The 15,149-nt window shown below is 39.5% G+C and overlaps 1 protein-coding gene across 2 annotated transcripts in view; it reads right to left on the bottom strand.

Annotated features, from left to right (window-relative positions):
- Positions 1 to 15,149, bottom strand: part of LOC139736693 (uncharacterized) — a 78,790-nt gene that overhangs the window by 35,160 nt on the left and 28,481 nt on the right. For both annotated transcript variants that reach the window (XM_071647444.1, XM_071647452.1), the window contains exons 3-5: positions 7,032 to 7,274; positions 2,886 to 3,007; positions 955 to 1,046 (exon numbers count right to left, since the gene is read on the bottom strand). In XM_071647444.1, coding sequence (XP_071503545.1) covers positions 955 to 1,046; positions 2,886 to 3,007; positions 7,032 to 7,274 — 457 coding nt within the window. The remainder of the gene's footprint in view (positions 1 to 954; positions 1,047 to 2,885; positions 3,008 to 7,031; positions 7,275 to 15,149) is intronic.

Here is a 15,149-nt window from a genome sequence, read left to right as displayed (position 1 = left end):
GTTTCATTTTAGGGTCAACGAACCTTCGGAATAACGAACATCACCCGTATAATAGACACTGATAGATATAACGCATAATGTCATACATCCTGAGTGATCCCTGATTGATGTCATTAGTGTTGGACTTCCATTTAGTCGTACACTGTAATTATCAAAAATTCGAACAACAAATATGCACACGCACGCTCACACACACGCTCAAAACGTGCGTGAGTGCATAATAATCGTCAGTGTGTGTGTGGGGGGGGGGGGCTGTCGTGCATGTTTAAGAAATGATCAATATTTTCTCCTTGGAAGTTAGTGTAAACACGTATACATCATGTAATTAGTGCTGCTAAATCTTTCACAAAGTTTCGACCAATTTAACCTGCTTTTCGAGAAAAAGTGAAGTTATTGAAAATGGTACATTGTATATTAATGTGTTTAAGAATAGGATAGCAGCGTTAGTGACCCTTCTGAGGTGAGCACAGAGAGACAGATGACTTCCAATAATTATTTTTATCATTATTATTATTACTATTATTTATACTGTGCTTTTCCCACAAGGCCCAAAACGCTTATACAATTATACAAGTGTGGTTCTATTTATCCAGGGTATAGCCTCTTCAGTGTCAACACAGATCTTCCAGTGTGCAGTGCTATTTCTTCTACCCCAGCTTTTTTCCAGATATACCTATTTTTTACACCTGGACAAAACATCTTGTCCAAAGATGAACGCAGTGAGCAGGATTCGAATCCCAGACCTTCTGTTCACAAATCCTCGTTCTCAGCCACTGTGACCATGATGCTCCCATAATATCAATTGGTTGTATATGATAATCTTAATATTCTATCCCAGTTTGATGAAATTTTCATTAATTCTAGCTGTTGCTCCTGTCAGCAGTGAGTATAGTTTTCTTGGAAGAGTGTTTGTTACGGATCGATACAATACTGTTCAACCGAATAGATACTTACTGCACAGTCCATCGTTGCATTTTCCCGATCCCGAAGCGCATCGCGTGCACGGTTTCCCGATTTCGTAGGGCTTGCGACCGACAAAATTCCCGCTGTGAAAACAAGTGGGAGAAAGGAATAATTGTGCACGATTATCACGGCGGTGTTGCAAACAAACAAACAAACAAACACATGGATACGTGTCATGTTCGAGCACTTGATCACAAGCATGCTGCGATCTGACATTTGATTTTCCACCGCATTTGCAGTTCTTGGAAGGGGTGTACGAGGTGCGTGTATCATCATTCTCTTTCACTTTAACTCTAACTTCTAACTAGCATTTTCTGATGACAGAGTGCACCTGGCAGCACAACAGCATAAAACCTTTATTTTCTGCTCATACTTCTGAGTCTGTAGTGTTAAAAATGCCAGTAGTCACTGGATTCTCAGGGTTAGGGTTATGACTGTCGGTAGCTTTTATATCTGGCTTTGCGAGCAGATATTATCAATCATTGCAGCAATTGTCACATTGCAGTATTGGAGCAATTGTCATGAAACCCATTTTTTTTTTTTTTTAGCTGGAAAACGTAACAGTGGGAACATGACACAAAACAAATCCAGTATAAAGGGAGAACGGTTTATATGTATATTGTATCATCTCAATGTTTTTGTTTTGTTTGTTTGTTTGTTTGGTTTTTTTTGTGTGTGTGACCGCAAATTCTTACGAAAGCATAACAGACAATCTTAACTACTATTATGAGGGCTCCATTTAATTCTGTTGACATAGCATTCGACGAAAAATTTGTTTAGAATAATGTTCCAAGTAATTACTAACGAACAAACAAACAAACAAACAAGCAAACAACCAAGAGGTTGACAAACAATATGATTGGTTCTTGCTTCTACTTCTTTTTTAAAGAAGAAATTTAATTATTGCGCCAGGGGAATTTGTTTTGAGAAGGGGCGGGCGGGCTTTGCCCTCCAAATGAGTTATTCTTTGACACGTGGAACGTCACTTTTTTAGTTTTCCAGCGGGATTTTGATTAGAAATAAGCGGTACTAGGAAGTCATTAAGGCACGTGCGCAGGTAATAGCGCTATCCGAGCACACAGGGGAAAATACAGGTATTATTTAGAAACATTGTAATCATTTAAATCATTTCAAAATAGAACACGGGTCACTATAACCAGTTTCTCGAAAGAAAACGCATATATAACACATTGTAGCATAATCTCATGTTCACATTGTAAAATCATTAGACCATTATTAATTCCATGTTTAGGGAGGCAAGGAAGTATTTACGTTCAAGACTCCCCCCCCCCCCCCCTCCCCTTAAAAAAAAAAAAGACATCAGGGCAAACGGAGTGTTGGTCATACCAAGGGGGTATACCTCCTTGGTCATACAGCGATGCATTGATACAGAGTTGGAAATGTGAAACATATAATGTTAGTACCTTCATTAAAGGGATGGTATAGTTCTGGTTGAGACCTTATTTCAGGTTTCTAGCTTCTTCTTCTTTTGTGAGAGATAATGAGAAACTTCATATGAAATGTGAAAGAGGATGTAATTCCAAGGGGAATTCAACGTTTATTTGATGAAAATTGGTTTTTGAAAGTGGCTGAGATATCCAAAAACAGAGCGATTCTAATAAAAAGTGGGAACCACCTTTTATTAGGATCGCTTTGTTTTACTTTGTTTGTTTGTTTGTTTGTTTGTATTTTATTGATGTCCCAGCCATTCAAAAACCGATTTTCATCATAATATAAACTTTGAATTCCTTTTACAATGGCTTGCTCCGTACTAAGGATTGATAAGTGGTTTCTGTATATCTTGCAAAAAGTTAAAAGCCCAATCCTCATCTCCACCAATAGTATGTCATCCCTTTAAAGTTCACGTCTGTCTGTTGATGTTTTTTTTTCTTTTAAATGACATTGTTTTTCATTTTTCTTACCCGGGTCCGTAGTTGCAGATGAGGAGGAGTGCGTTTTCAATTGTCATTGTGCTGTGTGGGAGTATGAGCTCGCTGCACATTTGCGTCGCGCATCCGACGCGATTCGTGTCGGACCAAACCATCTGTGATGCGGGGAAGAGAGAAAAAAAAAATGCAGTGAAAGGAAGGTCGGTCTAATTTCTCAGCAGTACAGAACATATACATATACATATCATATACAATATTGATGTTATTTTGTATTGAAATGTAAGAAAAATACTATTCATGATGTTATTTTGAATCGAAATGATGAAAAACGCTGAAATAACACCAAACAACCAAACAAACAAAATATGAATCCTCATTCCCACCTTACAGTAGTATTTACAGTAATATCAATACAGATATATAGGTTTAAAAAAACCACCTAAATCGTAATTTACGCTCACTAAATAATGATATTGATTATAAAAGGAAACGTGACAGACATATCAATACATCAGGCAGGCGAAAAAGAAATAGAGTCGCAATCACAGTCACATGCTCGATGTCTTATGCTAGAGTCACACACGGCCGGATTTCGTACCGAATCCATAAGGAATTAAAGCCGCATCGACCCGGTTCGAGCCGTAGAGACCCGCATTGACCCGCATCGACCCGCATCGTAACCCGTGTCAATTTCTGATGGATTCCAGGGGCTACGATACGGCGGTGAAAATTTTTTGGTCATGTTCAAAATTTCCTCACGGATTTCAATTCCGTATTGATATCTGAATTGACCCGGTTTGAACCGCGTTGACTCGTGTCGACCCACTGCAACCCGCAGCGTTAAAACCGTATGGACCCTTGCCGTATACCGCATTGCCTTCAATGCAACGGATGACGACATGGTTTACATCCGGGTCGGTACGAGTCGAAGCGGGTTGACACGAGTCGATAGGGGTCGAAATGGATTCAGTTAAGGATTTAAAAAGCGGATTTTTATGCGGTTCGATACGGGTAAATATGGGTTTCTTCGGCTCGAACCGGGTCGATACGATTATAATTCCTTATGGACCCAGTTCGAAATCCGGCCGTGTGTGACTGTAGCATAAATTACCCTCCATTCCGGGACAATTCCGGCTCATTTTCACCCGGATCAAATCCGTTTTGTGACCCGGCCGTGTGTGACTCTATATATAGCATTAATAAAGTATCATATTTGATATCTTTCCATCTGTTGCTCTCTTGCATACGATAACTGAAATCTCAGAACAAAATACTGAAGGTTTTCTTGTACTTTGCTTCCTCTCTTTTCAACTAGCAGCAATTCTCCATTTTACAATACGGATGCAACTGTCTGGATTTGATATTGAATTCAAAGACGGGAAGAATGTACGAACGAAACTTTCGAAAAGTCATAGGGGTGTTGTTATATCATTTTCCGATATGTTTTAGTTGTTCCGATGTGTTTTTCCCCCGATCTTTTTTTCCACATACAACAGGGTTGGCAGGGGGAGCTGCAGCCCCCAGCCCCCCCCCCCCCCCGTTCTACCACCCTGTGCTTGTTATATTAGTCAAAGTTACATCGAAATTAGACACCTTTACGTTTCTCCGTATCTATTGGCCTTAGAAATCAGAACTTTCTTTTCATTGAAATCTGTACTTTTTTTTATATACAGTTACAAACAACTTTGCATGTTTTTAATCATCATATTAATCAGGTACCACGAGCGTGCGGGTTACAGAACACATTGCCTATAACCACACGTGTTGTCATAACCATGTGCTGAACGTAGTCGTTCCTAATTTGAAGATTTTTACTGAAGATCTCTTGAAAAATGAAACCTTTAAAAAACAAAGCACAGAGCAAAACAAAGCAACTCTGTTTCTACACGTTTCAGCATCTCTCATGCCCTCACATAATACTCGATCCGTAACTAACGGGGTGGAACCGAAATTAGCCATGTCGAATTCATTCCCCTCCACTGAAACTGTATTCCCTGAAGTCTACATGCTCTCTCCCCCACACTCAGTCAGACAAAAATCTCAATCACACCTCGTTTCCGCAAATAAAATCCAGGGGAGCTGTGGGACTTAAACTTGAGCAAACACAAATATCTCCTTCCCGCCCACTTCTCTCCCTATCTCTTCCCGTGTATTTCATCGCGACTTTTCTCTATTTCACTTTAATAACAGTGAATCAATTTCTACTTATACCTGTGTGTTTAATAGCGACTTTTCTCTATTTTACTTTAATAGCAGTGTTTCGATTTCTACGTGCTACAAAATGTATAAGATCTATGAATGATCTATATGGCACGCTGTTGATGCAGTCGAGTCGTGTTGCGTTCAGTAACCCGGCAACTCGTCAATGATTTGACTCGTCAAGTAGCTGCAATATTGCTGTTGGTTGTCGTTAATTTCAAGCGATTTAACTTAAAGGGATTGTACAGTTTTTGGCTGAGATGGGAATTCGCGTTTCAAACTTTTATTGTATGACATAATGAGAAACCTCCTATATGAAATATGAAAGAGCGTATTATTCTGCGAGGAATTCAAAGTTTAATTGATGAACATTAGTTTTGAAAAAAAGGAGGTCCTAATAAAAGGTTTGTAAGGACCCATTTTTTTAGGACCACTTTGTTTTACTTTGCTTTTGAATATCTCAAATTTTATATTCATACACATATGAACAGATAGAGAGAGAGACAATTCGCTAGACAGAAAAGAAAAAGGTAGTATCAATTATTAGAAAGAATGGAAATCAAGAAGGTTCAACAGACTTACACTATGATAAATGATAAAGACATTTGAAGTTCAAGCTTGAAATAAGATATCACTAAACTTCTCTCCAGAAACACTGACGTTGCTGAGGAATGATTTTCGTGGAGTAGGATATATCTTGTTCTGTAACAACCATCTAAACATCCAAATGTTCGGACCGTTTCTATTAAAACTTCAACAATAAAATGAATAACCGCAAACACTTGTACTTTGTAATGATACACAAGTAAACATTTAGATAAAAGCAAAGCGCTATATATAAAACTAGAGTAATGTCAGTGATAAGAAAGAAAAAGAATTCCGGAGGTGAAACAGACTTTATCGACAGGAAAAAGAAGAAAAAAAAAATGTTTTCATTGGGTCCGGTACGTCTTCAATATTGGTTTAAATACGTCATGAATATTCATGCATGTCTATGAATATTCAAGTAAGAAAATCTAAAATCTGAAAACTATTGGAAATTGATAAAAGGCATTAAAATCTGAAGTATTTATGCTGGGTTCAAACTTTCTAACTGTGCTATTGACAATTGTACTTACGGTATTGTTCAGTTATTCACAATTTTAAATTTTGTTATGAAGATGTATTTTCATATTCTTCAGACACGGTCGACTTAATTTTAGTAACCATGTCTTCACGCATAACAACATTTTGCCGGTATATGAAAGAATGTGATGCATACATCACTTGGGAATAGGATGCAGTGGATAAAGGTCAAAGGACATTAGGAATAGGTTAGGATAGAATTATATACACTGTTAAAACATCGGTGTTAGATTTAACACAACGGGTGTTAAATCTAACACCGATCAAACTTCAATAAAGAACCACACCCACAGGTGTTGAAAATGCACTGTGATGGTGTTGAAAAGTGTTCACCTGACACTTCGTGGTGTTAATTTGACACTGTACCTGGTGTTATTTTGACACTGTACTGGTGTTAATTCAAAAATGACACCACATGGTGTTGATTTGATATTTGTTGGTGTTGATATCAATGGTTTAACACTCGTCGAGCTTCAATAAGAGACCACACCAGCTGGTGTTACTGTGGTGTAAATTTATTTTCACATTTTTTCAAAAATCTAGTATTTTAATGTAAAATTCTTGATCGTCTTGTTTAAATTAAAAATCAACAAGAAGTGCAGTTACTAAGAAACTCTTCAAAAAACAGTTTAAAATTTGGAAATGACACCCGGAGGTGTTGATTTAACACCAGAAATGAGCACCGAAAATTTAACACCAGAAATGAGCACCGAAAATTTAACACCAGCTCGGTGTTCACTATTTAACACCGGACTTTTTGCAGTGTAGGATTCGGAGTAGGGTACCTTATTCCCAGGCCCGTAACCATGCTAACGACAATGCCAATGGGTTCATCTCAACCTTACTGTTGTTTACCTGAGTGTAGTGCCCACACATTGTATTTGGTTTGCACTTGTTGGTGGTGATGTTATAGTTCTCGTTCTCCTTGTACCAGAGCGTGGTGAGGTAGAACGGTGTCATGACGGCCCGGGAGTGGGCCCCGAAGGCCATGTTCTGGCCCACATGCTTGAAGGTGGTCGATTCCATGGCCTGGCCGTGCTCCCAGGTACACTTCTTGGCGTACTTCTTGGCCATCAACCTCAGTTCGTCGTCCCAAACCTTCACGTAAAGATGAAAAACACAAGACAAAACATGTATGGAATTAAAAAACAACAGCAAACAGAGCTAGAAAGCCTAGTACATTGTTCTCCATGATCATATTGGTGTTGTAAAAGTTGGTAATGACAAAATGAAACGAAAATTTAACCATTTTTTTCTATCTTTCTATGATATTATTTGATGCTATTGTACATGAAATTTACCATTATTTTGACATCATTTTGTAATATTCATGGATATTGTTTGGAAATTAAAATAACAAAAGGAACTAGTGACTGAAAATCTGCACAATCAAAACGAGAAGATATAAAGTTTGCGTCTTCGCGAACTTGTCAAGCAAATTTGTTTCAAGATACCCAATGAACTCTACAGTTCGACAGAATGTAATCATTAAAATAATGTCAGGTTAAAGTCATTGCCTATCTTGAAGTATACACACCGAGGTCTCCCCTTCATCCTTCATCATAATCAGAATTATATGTATATACAGCTGCACACGTGGTACAAGCACATTATTCTTTGAAAACGGTTCTTATCATGTAACCTATAATGTGTTCAACTACCAGAACATTCTTTCTGTTTCTCCTTTCCAAAATTGAAACCGTCACGTTATTGCCACACTGGTTCATCATCACTGATCATTATGGCGTCAATTTTTACCAATCACGTGACCTACAAATTTATAACAAAACAAATACAGATAATGAAAAAAATGATGATACTTTAACTACTGATAATAATGATAACAATAATAGCAATAGCACTATAGAAGTGGTATAACGATTGCATATTATACACGACTTCATTGAATATGTGTTTACATGGAGAAGATTCTAAATTTGTGTGGGAATGATCACTGGAATTCGAATAACCAAAACATGCTGTCATAAAAGGGAGCAGTGTCCTTCTAAAAGTTTTGTTTGCTTTTCTTGCACAATCACGCATCTTATGATGGTATTTGTAGTTCAGAAAATACATATTTTTTATGTCATTGATCATTGTTATTATACGGACCAGTAACTACCGGCAACTAAAAAAATATTGCTATTAAACGAGCATTGAAAAACACGCATGTATCATTAAAGCTAGGAAAGAAAACATTACTTGCACTTAAAATTGCGGTGACTTTGGAGTCTCTTCATAACAAAAGTGGAAGAAAAACGAGTTCTGTATTCGAATAGCGTGCTGTAGCTGACATATATTGTGTTATAATGGATATATGCGGATCACAGGGTAATCTCGGTACACAAAAAGTGGGCGGCTGTTTTTTCGCAGGACGCGACAATGTTGTTATACATTACAACAATGGGATAATGAACAAGGTCATTCGCAGATAAACGTAAGCTAATCACGCGCTGTGTAAATTGGCAATGATTTGGCAGAAGGGAAGCTTTCACGGTAACCTGAACACACAGTAACTCTTATCCGTAGGGACTGCAATGTACTTTTTTAAAGTCATCATTTCATACGTGCATTGCATCAGTTTAGATGAAATATTCAACTAACAATATATTGGACAATGCATGAGGTCACTCACGGATAAATGCAATCTAATCATGTGGTGTAGGCCTACTTCGTATTCATGATAACCTATATATAGCGACACGAACATAGCTAAAGGGTGATGTCGGAGATTTCAATGCACTCTTTCAGTGAAAACATCACACGTGCATAGCATCCATGCTAATGATAACATCAGGTGAGGTATGCGTCTTGACGATGGCTCTGTCTCAACGAAAAAAGGAGTTATCAACGAAATGCATTATTTCGGGCTCAAAATAAACACTGCCGCCAGAATTCTCAAGGATTAGTGCTACGATTTATAGGCAAATCGGTAAATGCGTATGATATTATTACGCAAACACACATCCGATAATGAACGCAGCCTGATCATGTGATTCGCATATTGTCTAAGGCACGTGTATTTTGCGATTGTTTTTCGCCTATGATGGACTGCATTTTCAACCTGCATGGATTAAATTTACAAGACAGTGAACTACCCTTGTGAATTCGGACCTAAGGGTCATTAATGAATATTGCACAGATTTAAGAAAGAAGATGGGGAATCAGTGCATTTTACTGTATACTATGCAAGGCAACACAAGAATGGTGATTCTTATCAACAATTTGACAAACTGGGTGTCCAATGGCTATGAGTTCCAGCATTTGTTTACGACCAACACAAATAGGACTGTTGCAGAAAATTGCAGGTTAAATGAATGTTTGTTACAATTGTATAACAAAATAAAAAAAAAACACACCAAACCCCAGTAGCAAATAGGAGAATGAGGCAAAACAGAAAACAAAACACGCGTTCAATCTGTATAACAGTAGTTAAAAATAAGGCGAAACACTAAGAAATGGCCCTACGTAGGCCATTCCGATTCCTCGGTCTCGCCAATCCTGTCTTTTTATCTTGCCGATCCGAAAGACACGGCGACCAAGAGCGACTAATTCTCCGAAATTCTCAATATTTGACGTAATTTTGTTTAATGATTTTGTAATCTCTTGTCAACAGAATTACAATCCTAAGGGCAGGGCTGCACACTAACCCATTTTTTCTCTACTGGTCCGACCAGTCTGTCAGACCAGTATAGGTACCCAGTTTCTTTCCATTTTTTGCTAGTTCATTCCTGAAATACTAGTAGTTACTGGTCCGACAGTGATTTTTACTGGTCCTGGACCATCCGACAAATTTTAGTGCGCAGCCTTGCCTAAAGAGATCCTTGTGGGGGGATTCTGTATCATAACAGCAGTTTTATCCGATGAGATGCTCTCTTCAGTAACGGGAACGACCCTGCAGTGTTCCTTCTTTTAAGGGTGACATTGAAGAGACACATCCTGTTTTTACGGCTAAACGCGGATGTAAAGATACAGCTAGACATTCACTGAGATTATTCTCAAATCGGTCTTACCAAGGAGCTATTGCAATAGCTCCTTGGTCTTACATTCAGACGCAATGTTATTAGGATTTTCGAAGGATTGAGGGAGTCTATACCTGTAGACATTAACGGCACAACAACCGACAGACGTGAATCCCTTGGTGACAGCACATACTCCATTGTAACAACTGACGATAACATAGACTACACCAGGACTGTAAGGTGAACTCATTGGCAATTGCTGTGGTAAATTATAGTCTCTCTGATACGCCATGGCCGATGCTAAGTTAACATTTTGAATTCGTCTATAGCATACTACTGTCTGATAGGGGCCACCAATTCTGTGATTCGAACCCTTGGCCGGAACATTGCAAAATGTTCTGCTTGTAAACATGAACCTGTGCAGGTGTATGTTGAAAACCAGGAGACCATTCAGCTGCACTCAATCTGGAGACAGAGGAAGATGAGAAGTAGGAAGACAGTGTTGCCAAGAGACCCTGGCTGCCCTTACGTCCCCTTTAGCTAACCTTCCCAGGTAGGGAGGGAGGAATCTTCACCGGGACGACCTTCTGTCTCAAAACACACCGGGCTGACTCTCCGTTCCCCTGCACCTAAAAATAGACCCTATACCCTGACTCATCGCGTGCCCGCTCTGGATCTCGTACAGAGAGTTATCCATCAACACCCGGCTCGCTATTGGGCTCGTTTCGGTGAAACTGTGCCACTACAAGAGAGCCAACCAGGACGGATAGAACACACACACACACACACACACACTCACCACACACAACACACAGAAAATATGAAAAAAAAAAAATATGGAGAGAGCAATGACGACAGAAAAGAGAGAAAGCAAGCACGTAAATGCTGCATTTGAATACACAATCAAAAGGAAAAACTGCAACCCAGGACTTATGATTCTTCTCTTGCAGGATATTACAAGAATAGCGTTCGTGTTTACAAATGGCTTCCTTCTGGACCATATCTGGACAGACAAGGATAACCATCCTCCGAAGCGACCCTTCCATGGAATGGGGGTCAAACAGTGTCAAGGGATCGTTCGTCCATGGTCAGTAACAGCGCATACGCGTCTCAAGCTTGTATTCAAATCCCAATTGGCGACTCAAAATCAGAAGTTCATTGACTTCTTAATTACTGTTCATACACTGTCTTGTATAATCGCATATCAGTGTGACTTTTAGAATGCTTTGGACCAGTACTTAAAGAGACTGTACAGTATTGGTTGAGGTAGGAATTCATGTTTTGAACATTCCTAAGTGAGATAATGAAAAGCCTCTTATGAAATATGAAAGAGCATGTAATTTTAAGAAGGAATCAATGTTTATTTGATGAAAATTGGTTTTCAAATGGCTGAGATACCCCAAAAAGTGCTAATAATAAAAGGCGACATGCCACAAGTTTATTAGGATCTCTTTGTTTCACCTTGTTTTTGGATATCTCAGCCATTTCGAAACTGATTTTCATCGAATAAACTTTTGATGCCCCTTAGAACTGCATGCTCTTTGACATCTCATAGAGTGGTGTCTGAATATCTCGCAAAATGTTAAAAGCTAAATCTACACCTCGACCAGAACTGTACACACCCTTTAACTCCCTATTCTGTCTCTTCTCTTCACAGAGGCTAACGCTGAAAACTTGCGATGATTTGGAAGAAGGCTCTCAAGAGTTTGAAGATTCGTACTCATCTCTTTCTGGAAGTCAAGACTACATGATAGCATCACACGCCAACCTCCGCCCGGATTGAGATGAGCGTGACGAAGGTAAGATGGAAATCGCTGTCTCAGGGGATAACACCCAACAGATTACCAAACCACTGCCAATGATACCGAGGCAACAGTGAATCTCTTGTTCTGCAGCTGTATACACAATACATGTACTTCTACGTCGATGGCTTGCGTCTGGGTCTGATCGAAACCTCATGATTATGTCTGTCTTTTCGAATACGTAAGACAAACTTCCACTCAATTTTGTCCTACAAAGAGCTCTCAGAATTTGTCGTTGCCCTAATTCCTTTCAAATTTAGGATGTCTGAAAATACAATCGGAGCTCTTTGTTTTGAATATCCTTTCGAGAGATGGGTCTAAATACATCTCAAATTGGTGTCCATTCTAATTCCACGCGACAACAACTTCGGATCGAAACGGATGCATCAACGCTCTGAGTGAAGATACCGCTGATGTAGTCACATAATGAGAGCGGTCTAAGATGACACTAAAAAGAGATAGGAGCTTGGGAAATGAGACCACACCGATCTCCTGTGCGACAAGTATTGGTGCCACACAGAGCAGTTGGAAAGCAGAGCAGTGCATGAACCCCTCTGCACCCTCACAGACATCGGAAGTAGGTCAACCGTGCAACTCCGGGGCTTAGTATGGCGTCACGATGTACTTGAAATGATGATGGGTGCTATCACAAAGATGCTCATGACAAATGACTGTCATCAGCTGAAGACTTCGTATAAGACTCGGCAATTCCGAGTTTAGGCTTGATAATGGGGCGGTGGGCCTGGTATCAAAGTGCTGATAATGGGACAATGATGTGCACGAAAAGTTAGAGATGTTCGTTCTCATCGCACCCAGATCCTAAATGACGGAGGACATGACTTCTGTTGGGAATTTCTAAAGTATTCTTACCTGAGGGTTTGAAAATGTTTGAAATGCTATTTCTGGGAGGTTATTACAGTCTCGAAACGAGACTTAAATTGTTCTTCAATAGAATTTCGAACCCTTCGGTTACAACATCTATTCATTCCTACCTACATAAAGCTGTTTATTCATCTATTGTTGGAATGTGATAGTCGTACCGTAAGGTGCGTCAACGGACTTCACATGGTTTCTTTTGGTACATTCCTTCCCAGCGGGCAAATCCCTGATGTCTCGGCTGTGATTGAAGGTTGAGGTAGATGCTCGCGGACAATGGATATAATTATGGTAATAGCATGGAGCTATAAGTAGCTCCATGGTTACAGCTTGGCGGGGACACCTGTTCCACAAGTCGCCGCAGTAGCGGCCGCCAATGGCGATACTTTCACCGCAGTGTATGCGAAACATAAGCGACTCTTTCCGCCTCTTGAATCTGGGCTGCGTGGATGTGGTCATACTTGCCAGCCACAAAACCAGGTTCAAAGTGATAGGGATTATTATTTCGTTGACAGCGGGACAAGATGATTTCATGGTCGCAGCAATTTCTCCTGCTTGCCTGTCACATCCTATCTACAGGGGGGTTAATATTAGGGAAGTTTTGCTGTACGTTAAGAGGAAAATATAGGATTAATGGATATGACTAAAATAGCAAATGAATGATCATGATTCCGTGACCTTATATACTCTTAGCAAACAGGGCGGTGAGGTCCAAGTTCAGTTCTCCTTTGAACACATGAAGGACATAAAATACCTTCCCAGGATCATCATTCATGACAGTGATTGTACGATGATGTAAGTTAACCTGTAACCTGTGGCAGACTGTTTTGTATAGTGAAATCACTCCTGTGGATGTAAAGATGGCAGTTGGGGCTATCATTTTATCATCACGCCGCCAAATTAACCGCCAATCGTCTCCACGTAAATTTGAAAAGAGGGCGGCTGGGCTTAATTGCGTCCACGGTTGGAGCTCCGCCCTTCGTCTTCAATATGCGACTAATATAATTTTTCACGATAGCATGATAGAGCTTTAAAATTCCACAACAATCTCATTATTCATTGGTTCGAATTCGATGAAACCTATACCAATTTGATTTATATGATTATTTTCATACAGATCAAAAATTCGGAATCAGCATCAAAATCATGAACATGGTAATGAACTCATAAAATCACTCGGTAACAGGACTTATTTTCATTCCTTGATTTCTATTTCAGGACGTCTTTTGAGACACCTTAAATATCATTCCTCCTTCAATGTATAGCTCTGATGTGCACTTTATAAACAGTTAGCATACATTAATATCTAAGGCATAAATGAGCTTAAAAAATACAAAATATCCTTTCATGGACACGAATGGAGAGGGAGAGGAAAGGACCGAAGGACACTAGAGGACTTGGTCAAGTGAAGGTGTTGAAGCTCAATGGACCTACCTCGTATCCACAAACCCCCGCGCGAAAAAAAAAAATCGGGATATATACTTTCTGAACTTCGAGGAGGATTTTAAAGCACACTTTCACAGCGACAAAAGAGACACCATGCTATTAGAATGTCTATGAAGAATAAACAGATTCCTCGTTGCAGAAATGGGAAGAAATGAATTCACACGAAGTCATACAGAAGCAACAAAGGAAGCGATGAGCAATATGCAGCTAGGCTACGTATCAATTGTTGCTATGGCAGGCCAACAGAGAAACTCACGTACACTATCACACAAACACACACATCCTTCAATGGCCGACAAGCCTCCAAGGTTTTCTTGGTCTTAATCCTTCATTAATGGAAGTGTGCAGAAGAATAGTTGATGACCGTCATGATGGCAATGTCCATGACATGCTTGAGCCCTTTCACAGAATGAACTCTTACTTCCTCCACTGATCATTCCAAACAAACAAAAAAAAAACATCAAGAATATCCTCATTAGAAAATAATCCGTGCCCTTCGTCCTTTTCGCGCCCATACACCGCCTCTTTTATTGTTTGACCTCGTCTGCAGGCTGTTGTAGTCATCTTCGTCTTCTTCGTCCAAGGTAGTTATCAAGGCATTTGACTTCTCTCAATTCTCTTGATAACGGAAAGGACGCTCCATAATGTATCCCACAGAGTTCATACAATGGACTTACAACCATAGAAAATCTCTCAATGTGTTTACAAACAGATGGGAGGTTTTCAATTCCTCACGCACAGTGCTTTGGTTGTTTGCTGATACACCTACACCACACGATAGCAAAGTGAGAAAGACATCATCTACGAACGAGACTTGCGTGAAAATATTCACTCCATCCGAATATGTTTATGCTTCTCTAATCTGACTGCTGTCTTAATCCACCGGA

The sequence above is a fragment of the Diadema antillarum genome, unplaced genomic scaffold (genome assembly GCF_040938485.1).
Source record: "Diadema antillarum isolate AM-2024a unplaced genomic scaffold, OU_Dant_1.0 scf00000028, whole genome shotgun sequence".
Classification (NCBI taxonomy): domain Eukaryota; kingdom Metazoa; phylum Echinodermata; class Echinoidea; order Diadematoida; family Diadematidae; genus Diadema; species Diadema antillarum.
This window is presented reverse-complemented; position numbering and strand designations above follow the sequence as displayed.